At 56.0% G+C, this 10,246-nt stretch overlaps 1 protein-coding gene across 3 annotated transcripts in view; it reads right to left on the bottom strand.

Moving 5' to 3' along the window:
• Window positions 1-10,246, bottom strand: part of DRAXIN (dorsal inhibitory axon guidance protein) — a 36,876-nt gene that overhangs the window by 12,482 nt on the left and 14,148 nt on the right. For all 3 annotated transcript variants that reach the window (XR_001363521.1, XM_014545495.1, XM_005873439.2), the window contains exons 2-5: window positions 7,022-7,469; window positions 3,860-4,050; window positions 2,276-2,387; window positions 1,323-1,412 (exon numbers count right to left, since the gene is read on the bottom strand). Coding sequence is in view for 2 of the 3 variants with exons in the window: in XM_014545495.1 (XP_014400981.1) it covers window positions 1,323-1,412; window positions 2,276-2,387; window positions 3,860-4,050; window positions 7,022-7,469 (841 nt within the window). In the remaining variant the exon portion in view is untranslated. The remainder of the gene's footprint in view (window positions 1-1,322; window positions 1,413-2,275; window positions 2,388-3,859; window positions 4,051-7,021; window positions 7,470-10,246) is intronic.

Genomic DNA, 10,246 nt, shown 5'->3' with positions numbered 1-10,246 from the left:
GAAACTGAAGCGCCCCCCCCTCCCCCCAGGAAGCACTGAGATCCCCCAAGGCAGGCCCCGCCCCGCCCACCATGGAGCCCCCTCTCAGAGCGACTGTCCAGTTGGCCCGAACGCCAGCCTTTTCTTTCTGCTCCGGGTGAAGACAATGGTTTGGAAAGAAAACTGCCTGTCGGGGAGCTGGTGGTCTGGCCCACACAACACCAAACGCTGATGCGATGGCGGTTTTGTAGACTATTCCGGCCACTGAATGAGCAATGTGTCCCCCTGGGGGTGTACCACTCGGCTCTCCCCCCAAGATCCAGGTGGCACTTGCTGTCCAGCAGCGAGGAGAGCAGTTAGCTGTTAGCATCTTCAGGGTGTCACCCTGGGCCAGTGATGGCGAACCTATGACACGCGTGCCAGAGGTGACACGCGAACTCATTTTTTTTTGGTTGATTTTTCTTTGTTAAATGGCATTTAAATATGTAAAATAAATTTCAAAAATGTAAGTTTTGTTTTACTATGGTTGCAAATATCAAAAAATTTCTATATGTGTCACGGCACCAGAGTTAAGTTAGGGTTTTTCAAAATGCTGACACGCCGAGCTCAAAAGGTTCGCCCATCACTGCCCTGGGCCCATGTCAAGCTATCTCTTGAGCAGTCCCAGCGATGGCGGGGGAGGGGGGAAGGGATAACAGGGCCGGACCAAGACTGCATCCCAGGTTCCCCTGCCATTCCTGCTCCTCCCCCTCTTATCACCCTGAGACCTTACCCCCCACCCCCTAACTTCCTACATATCTAACTCCACCTCAGTAGATGCCTCTGGAGGTTAGGGCATCAGTCAAAACACCAACCCCTTGCTTTCAGGGTCTTGATGGGCACAGCTGCCGAACGGGCGAGGATGCCACGGGAACATCCACAGAAAGCCGGGCAGCGTGGCGATGGGCCAAGGGCAGCATTAAGCCCGACCAGACTTTAGGAGGAAGTGGAGGGCGGGGTCAGCCGGACTTAAGGCAGCGCGCGGGGCAGTGGCTCCTCAGGCCGACTTAGGGTTGAGCCACTTCCCAGCCGTGTGACCTTGGCTGAGACTCACCCTCTGAGGCTGTTTCCTTGCCTGAAAACTGGGGGTGACAGGGTCTCTTTCTCCGGGTTGCTCTGAGGATGAAGTCAATGTTCCAGCAACTCTCAGGAAAGGGTAGCTGGAGTTGTTACTACTTACTACCCCGAGAGGGTCCTGAACCCACAGGCCTCCTCGTGTGCCTGGGAAGGTCCACCTCACCCCCCTCAGGCCCCCAGCACCCAGCACCCAGCCTGGTGCCTTGAACGTGACGCTGGGTCGGTACCTGGCAGGCAGTCGTGGTGATGGTCGCATGGCTCTCCTTCGGCTGGGGATGTCTCATTGCCATCACTGGAGAGTTTACCCCGGGTCTTCTCTGGGGACAAGAAGATCGCGGTCAGACGCTGCGCCCAGCGGGGCCGAGAGCAAGCACACGGATGCTGGTGTCAGAGCGCACGCACCGCCATCCCACAGTGTGGCGGGGACTCCGCCTCTTTTCTAAACTGGGCCCATGGATAGCACAGACCTAACCTTTTCTTTCAGGGTCAAATGGGTTGACACATGGAATGAGTTTGGCACTTGATAAGTCCTCAATAGTGGTATTTCCCTGTGGGGTGCGCGTTGCAGTGTGGACTCCATGCCCCACCCATCCCCCACTTTGGACATCTGTAGGTCAGGCTGGGAGAGGGGAGGGAGCCCAGGCATGGGGGTGGTGGGTAGGTGGATGTACCTTTCTTGTTTGTTGTTTTTTTTTTAAGATTTTTAAAATTGTTTAATTTTTTATACTTTTATTCATTTCAGAGAAAAAGGGAGAGGGAGAGAGAGAAAAAAACATCAATGATGAGAGAGAACCATTGATCAGCTGCCTCCTGCACATCCCCTACTGGGGATCGAGCCCACAACCCAGGCATGTGCCCTGACTGGGAATCAAACTGTGACCTCCTAGGTCAGTGATGGCGAATCTATGACACGCATGTCAGAGGTGACACGCAAACTCATTTTTTTGGTTGATTTTTCTTTGTTAAATGGCATTTAAATATATAAAATAAATATCAAAAATATAAGTCTTTGTTTTACTATGGTTGCAAATATCAAAAAATTTCTATATGTGAGACGGCACCAGAGTTAAGTTAGGGTTTTTCAAAATGCTGACACGCCGAGCTCAAAAGGTTCGCCATCGCTGTCCTAGGTCATAGGCTGACGCTCAACCGCTCAGCCCCGCCTGTTGGGTGAACGTACCTTTCTTTTTGGCAGAGGGCCAGGCCTCAGGTTTTAAGTCTTCATAATCGGTCCAGTCGAACAAGGCCATGTCCAGCGTGGGCATCACCTCCCCGTCAGGCCTGGGCTGAGCCTGCAGAAGGTGGGTGGAGAGGAGGGAACGTGGAGCCCCAACAGGTAGAAACAGAAATGTGGGGCCCCAGGGCCAGAGGGCAAAGGAGGGGCTCCTCAGAGGCCAGTCACCCTCTTCGAGAAGCCCAGCCCCGGGACATCCAGACAGTCACCGAGGTCCCTGCTGCAGCAGTCACCAGGGTACTGTCCTCATTTCACATCCAGGCAGAAAGGTGCCTACAGGCGACCGATGCAGACAGAGGGGTCACCCATCGGGCCTCTGAGGGAGGGGCTGGGAAGGCCTGCTCAGGTCTCTACATCCACAAAGAGGGAGTTGGATGAAGCCAGCTGCTCACTTCCCTGCCCCTCTTTCCCTGGGGAAGTTATCAGCGGCCAGGGCACCGCTCAGCCATGGCCACAGCTCTGTTGCACTCACAGCCCCGGAGCAGCCGTCGGGGCTGGATCTGCCACAGTAGGACATGGGCAATAAAGGCGCCTTTCGGGGCTGGTGCTCAGTGCAGGGACTTCAGGGGGCCTGCGAGGGCAGGGATAACCAGGTATTCTTTGGGGATGGTTCACAGCTTTTCTCAGAATCTCAGGGGGTGCAAGACCCCAAAAGAGAATAAGAAAGATCTTCTGCTAAAAAGTAAAGTTCTTTTCTTCTACATATACCTTATTGATCATTTTAGCTGATATTATTACTTTAAATATATTTTTATTGATTTCAGAGAGGAAGGGAGAGGGAGAGAGAGATATAGAAACACCAATGATGAGAGAGAATCATTGATCAGCTGCCTCCTGCACGGCCCCCCACTGGGGATCGAGCCTGCAACCGGGGCATGTGCCCGTGACCAGAATCAAACCCAGGACCCTTCAGTCCGCAGGACTGCCCTCTATCCACTGAGCCAACCCAGCTAGGGCTACGTGATATTATTTTGGAAAATACTGCAAAGCTACAGAAGAGGTGCAATGATGCGTATCTTGCTAATTGCAAGGATGATGCAATGAACTCCCATGTTCCCTTCCTCTATTTGCCGGTGGAAGCAAATTGGCCACAAGAGCTCACCTGCTCTCTCCATACGTATATGTAAAGGTCTGAAGCAGATGTGTTAACTAACACCTGTTACTTCTGGGTTGTGGGGACGGGGCTTTCTGCGGTGTTGTTATTCTCTGTACTTTCTCTCTGCATAAAATTCTCTGCCAAAGACCCTGCTCTTCTCCATTCAGAGACCGGTGTGCTGAGCGGGCACTGGCTTCCTTGGCTGTCCCCAGAGTGAGCCCCCAGGACCACCTTCTCCTGGACAGTGGCCGCCCTTTCAGGACAGAGTGCCCACCGGGCTGCAGCTGGGCTGGACGGGCACCAGGAGACCTGGTTTCCAGCTTACCCCAGGGGCCTCCACCAATTTCCTTCCACCCCCGTGCCTCAGTCTCCCTAAATGACTCAGGGATTTGCATGATGTGGTCTCAAGGACTCTTCTGGCTCCGAGGCCTTACCTGGGGCCACAGGGATGTGACAGGCAGGATCAGGGACTCTTCCGTGGCAGGTGCTGCCTCAAAGGTGGTGAGGTAGAGGATGGTCGGGGCCAGGCTGGTGGACGACTCCTCCATGGCAGCGTCCAGCGCCTGGTCTTCGGGCAGCTCCACCTTCTTCATGAGGGAGCTGGGGCCTCGGACCAAGGCTCGGCCTGAGAGACAGAACAGGAAACACAGGGCCTTTATCTGCTCGCCGCCCCGCATCGGCCCAAAGCAGAACCCACGTTTCTCGCTGCAAACAAGGGGGTGGAGGCATCACGTGACAAGTCTGACAGCCTGGCTAGCCATTGGCTCCCAAACCTCCCTGCTGCCCACGCTCCTGGGGAGGTGGAAACCGGGGCCTGAGGGCGGAGGAATGTCTGGGGTGAACTTGCAGTGTTGCTGGGGAGACAGCCCAGGGATTCTCAATCTAAAGCAGTGGTTCTCAACCTTCTGGCCCTTTAAATACAGTTCCTCATGTTGTGACCCCAACCATAAAATTATTTTCGTTGCTACTTCATAACTGTAATGTTGCTACTGTTATGAATTATAATGTAAATATCTGATATGCAGGATGGTCTTAGGCGACCCCTGTGAAAGGGTCGTTCGACTGCCAAAGGGGTCGAGACCCACAGGTTGAGAACCGCTGATCTAAAGCAACATTATAGCAAGTCCAAGTCTGGGATGGCTGGGTGCAGCCCAGGGTGTAAGTACGACAAATGGGAATTAGTAGGATTAACATGGAAGGCTTCCTGGAGGAGGTCAAGCTTAAGTAGAGGAGCAACGAGATAAGGCTGAGAGGCGTTGCAGGGGGAGAGGCCTTTGAGAAGTCTGGAAGGTGAGAGCTGAGGCTTATCACACACGAGGGAAGGCTGGCTACGTGGTGATAACACCCGCTGTTTGCTGAATGCCTGTGTGTGTGAGGACCCGGGTGTATGCCCCGTCCTGCGGTACTAGTATTAGTTCATGAGCTCTGCAGGAGCTCTGGGAGGCAGGTACTCTGTGAGCCTCATCCACCAGGGAGGAAACTGAAGCACAGAGAGGTTAGGAGACCTCCCCGAGGGCACACAGCCGGTAAATACTGAAGTTTGAATTCGAACCCAGCTCCACCTGAGGATAAAATGAATACTTTTAACCACCAATGCCGCCTTCCAAGACACATGGGCATGAGGTAGGTGAGTGTGACCCGGCAGGGTTGGGGTGGTCGGGAACACGGGGCTTCGAGAGAAGCTGGAGGGCCGGGCTCTTCCCTGCCTCTTTGTCTCAGGCGAGAGCTGACTTTAAGGCTGGTTGGGTCGTTGGGATCACTCCACTCTCCAGAAATGAATCCCAGAGATGAGAAAGGCCACTTAGGGACCTTCGAATCTGTTCCTTTCATTTCCCAGGCTTCACAGCTGGTCAGCTGGGCTGGACTGGGCCTGGCCTCCAGACCTCCCGTGCCCCCTCCTCCTTTTGCGCGCTCTCTCTCTCTTTTAAAATATTTTTATTGATTTCACAGAGGAAAGGAGGAGAGAGAAACATCAGTGATGAGAGAGAACCATTGATCGGCTGCCTCCTGCACGCCCCCCACTGGGGATCGAGCCTGCAACCCTGCATATGCCCTGACAGGGAATCGAACTGTGACCTCCTGGTTCATAGGTCGATGCTCAACCACTGAGCCACACCGCTCGCTCTCTTAGGGCCCCACCGGTCCCCTGGAGCTGGGGGCTGGAGCTGAGCTGAATGGATCCACACCCTATGTGTGCCCTCTGGCTTGTCCCTCCAGGATGCCAGCATCCAGGAGTAGGGGGCTGAGAATCTAAGCTGCCCCCCCCCCGCCACGCATACACCTGCGGACTGTGCTCTGCCCACGTGGGGGGTCCCAGTAGGCCTGGCAGGAAAGCAAGCCCCAGCTGTTTGCAGGGGGAGGCGGGGCTGAGGCTCCACCACGCTCCCCCTGCAGAACCCCTTCCGCTCTGTGCTCTGTGTCTGCACCACCAGCCCTGCCCCTAGAGGCAGTCTTGTCACAGGAAGAGGCTTGGAAGCTGCGGTTGCGGTTTGGGGCTGGAGGCCAGGTGAGCCTGGGGAGGAGCCAGTTGAGTGTAGCTGCTGGGAAATGTTTGTTCAGAGACGGAATGGGCAAAGGGAGGGGGCGCTGGGAACAGTGGCAGCTAGCTGCTCGCAGGGGCTTGGAGATGTGAAGGAAGGTGGGGAGGGCTAAGGGGATGGGGAGCTCCGCAGGGAACAGACAGGGCAGAGGCCGGAGCGATAGCGATGAGACGCCTCCCCCGGGACCTCTGTGTCCAGGTTGGAGGACACTGGTTCAGCATCAAGAAGAAGCTGAGCGTCACCTAGCAACAACGGCTCCCCGTCCCTGCCGCCTGCCAGGCACCTCCCCAAGCTCTCCACATATCAGGTGGTCTCTGGGCCTCCGCTGAGGCTCGATGGGGCCATTTTCCTCATTTTGCAGAGGGAGAAACCGAGGCACAGGCCAGTGACTCATACAGCTGGTCACTTGGGCGGATTCTGGCTTCAGAATCTATGCGCTCAGCCCTGCTCTGGGCCTCGGAGGCGATGAAGTGATGTCCTTGGAGGGCCCTGAACTGGTCCATGGCTAATCAGTATATTCAAGGTCAGATGCAAAGTCGAGCTTCTGACGTGGGAGGATTACCTATTGATAAGACTGAGCGTCGCCCTAACCGGTTTGGCTCAGTGGATAGAGCGGCGGCCTGCGGACTGAGGGGTCCCGGGTTCGATTCCAGTCAAGGGCATGCACCTTGGTTGTGGGCACATCCCCAGTAGGGGGTGTGCAGGAGGCAGCTTATCAATGTTTCTCTCTCATCGATGTTTCTAACTCTATCCCTCTCCCTCCCTCTCCTTTCCTCTTTGTAAAAAATCAATTAAAAAAAAAAAGACAGCGTCTATGGCCACACGTCCCTCCCTGCCTCTCCCAGGCTCCTCCCCTCGCCAGATCCCTCTGACCTTAGTAAGACCCCTCACTCCTCTGGGTGCCCATTGCCTGCCTCCTTTGGGGCCTCTGGATGTCCTTCCAGTGACCTTACACCATGGACACCCCCTCCGGGCCTGCTCCTAAAGCCATCTCCGCCCCTCACTCCGCCCTCCCTTCCATCTCAACACCCCACCCCATCCCAGATATCCAGCTACCTCTGTGCAGTTTCAACCTCTCCCTGCGTCTCTTGTGCTCCCTGCTGCGTCTCTTCCCTGGAGACCGGTTCTCCTTCTCAGGGTAGGGCAGGGCCAGCCCCAGGAGCAGACTCTTGTCCTGCAGCAGGCCTGCAGGACTTTGCCTAGGCAGCAGCCCCCCTGCCCCTGGCAGCCTGGAGGCCTGCCTGGTGGAGGTGCCCACAGCTCCATCCTGGGCCCGGCCAGGCATGCCTGGCCCCCGCTCCTTCTTGCCCAGGCCCCGCCGGTGGTGGTGGCTGGCCTGAGGCGTCCACAGTGCTGGGCCTGGGAGGTTGATGTGATTCTCAGGGAGGTTTCGAGCAGGGGTTCCAGGGCCCAGGGAGCCGGCCAGGCTCAGCTCCAGAAACGCCAGGAGGGCAAGGAACAGCATGGGGGCAACGTGGGTGGTGGGCCCAGCCATGGGCTCCTCCTGCAAGAAAAGCAGCATTTGAGGGGGCAGCTGGGCAGCCCTCCTCCTCCACTTCCCCACTCCCAAACCCCTCCCTGACATCCCTGCCGCCCAGTACTTCTCCACAGGGACAGAGGGGACTTTGCCCCCAGGGGGTAGTTGGCAATTCTGGGCTGGCAAAACTGGGCAGTGTTATCCCGAAACGCCAATCAGAAAGAATGCACCCCTATGTTCATAGCAGCGTTATTTACAATAGCCAAGATCTGGAAACAGCCCAGTGTTCATCAGTAGATAAGTGGATAAAAAAAGCTGTGGTACAGTTACATAGTGGAATACTATGCAGCTGTGAAAAAGAAGGATCTCTTACCCTTTGAGACAGCATGGAGGGATGTGGAGAATATTATGCTAAGCAAAATAAGCCAGTCAGAGAAAGACAAGTATTACATGATCTCACTTATATATATGTGGAATCTAATAAACAAAATAAACTGAGGAACAGCCCTAGCCGGTTTGGCTCAGTGGATAGAGTGTTGGCCTGCGGACTAAAGGGTCCCAGGTTCGATTCTGGCCAAGGGCACATGTCTGGGTTGCAGGCTTGATCCCCAGTGGGGGGCGTGCAGGAGGCAGCCGATCAATGATTCTCTCTCATCATTGATGTTTCTCTCTCCCTCTCCCTTCCTCTCTGAAATCAATAAAATATATTTTTTTTAAAAAGAGAAACTAACTGTAGTAAAGGTTGCCAAAATAAAAAACACAACCCCCCCGCCCCCCCCAGCCGAGGAACAAAATAGATCCAGAGGGATGGAAACATGGAACAGACTGACAAAACTCAGAGGGAAGCGGGGGGGGGGGGCGATTAACCAAATAATTTATATGCATATATGCATAGCCCATGAACACAGACAATAGGGTGGTGAAGGCTGGGAGCGGGGTAGGAACTGGGTGGTGGTGGGCACAGGGGAGAAGAAAAAGGAAGGACATTTGTAATACTCTCAACAATCTATATATACTAGAGGCCCGGTGCATGAAAATTCGTGCACTTGGGGGGTTCCTCAGCCTGGCCTGTGCCCTCTCACAGTCTGGTAGCCCTCAGGGGATGTCCGACTGACTGGCCTCCTTCTGTGGAAGGTGACCCCGCCCCCCCATTGCCCTTCCGCCACCACTGGTGGCCTCCCTCTGCGGGAGGTGATCGGGCCGGCCAATCAGGGGATGGCGCCAGCCTACAAGTGGCTGGCCTTGCCATCGCCCCCCCACCCCCGATTGCCTCTCTGCCGCTGCTGGTCGCCGCCGCCCCCCAATTGCAGTCCCCTCCCTTTGCTCGCTGGCCCCACCCCCACCCAATGGGTCGTTCTGCCATCCGGTCGATTTGCATATAGGATAAAAGCATAATATGCAGATCGACCGGATGGTGGAATGACCAGTTGCTATGATGTGCACTGACCACCAGGGGGCATACGCTCAATGCAGGAGCTGCCTGCAGGCCCCCATTGCCCGATCGGGGCCTACTGGCCAACCTCTTGGTCCCTCCCCCCGGCTGGCAGGCTCTGATTGCCCGGTGGGGAATGGGGAACCGGGGGTGGGTGGCAGCGGAGGGGGCAGTGCCAGGCCAAGGCAGGTGTGAGTGAGCGGGGCACCAACAGCCCCGCCGGTCACCCCACAAACGCAGGGTGACCGGCATCTACAGCGGGGGCAGGGCTGGCTGCTGACAGCTGGGGAAGATCGGCCCTGATTGTAGGCCAGGCCTAGGGACCCTACCCGTGCACGAATTTCATGTGCCAGGCCTCTAGTAATAAAATACAATAAAATAAAATATGCCCAGCCGGGTGTGGCTCAGCAGCTGAGCATTGACCCAGGAACCAAGAGGTTACTGGTTCAATTCCCAGTTCGGGCACATGCCCAGGTTGTGGGCTCCATCTCCAGTAGGGGGTGCGCAGGAGGCAGCGGGTCAATGATTCTCTCTCATCACTGATGTTTCTATCTCCCTCTCCCTCTCCCTCCTTCTCTCTGAAATTAATAAAAACATTAAAAAAATAAAATAAACAAACCAGGCAGTGTTACTGACTCCACTGGGCGGAGGCCAGGAGCGAACACCCTGTGATGCACAGGACAGGCCCTGAGACAGACCTGCCGGCCCACAAGGACCACAGTGCTGGGGCCGAGACCCCGTAGAACAGCGTAAGCAGCATCCAGGCTCCAATTAGCCTAGAATTCCTTTCTCTGCACAAACCTCTGCCCTTTGCGGCGTCCTCTCGAAATGACGCCTCTCGTCCCCAGGACTTGGCTCGAAGCCCACATTCAAGCCAAGGCAACAACAGCGTTTGAGCACGTGCTGCAGGCAGGAGGCGTGCTCAGCGCTTTGGCTGAATTCACAACACCCGGTCCTTTCAAGAACTCTCTGCCGCGGCTCCTGCCACTTCCTGAAGGGCAAGCGGAGGCCCCAGGGCTCAGTCACACCAGGGAGGGGTCATTTATGCGATTCTCAGGCCTGTGCTGGGAGTCGTCACATGGCTCCCCTTGGACTTCCTGGTTCTGTCACTGCCCCTTTCTTCCCTTCGGCGTCCGAGCAGGTGCTGGCACCCCCTGTCCCTGCTGCACTGAGGGGTTCTGGAGGCTTTGACTCTGAACCCTGCAGGGTGGGGTGAGCTGACTGCTCCCCATTCCCCACAGGAAGCGCCCCCCCCTCCCCCATGGGACCCACTGCTCTCCCTGACCCCGGAGGAAGAATCAGACACCTGGATGCTCCGGAGGACCTTGGAGCTGGCTCCTGAGGCCTGTGGCTGGGGGAAGGGTGCTGGGGG

This window comes from Myotis brandtii, unplaced genomic scaffold (assembly GCF_000412655.1).
Source record: "Myotis brandtii unplaced genomic scaffold, ASM41265v1 scaffold410, whole genome shotgun sequence".
NCBI lineage: Eukaryota > Metazoa > Chordata > Mammalia > Chiroptera > Vespertilionidae > Myotis > Myotis brandtii.
Note: the sequence above shows the minus strand (reverse complement) of the source record. Positions and strands in the feature narration are given on the sequence as shown.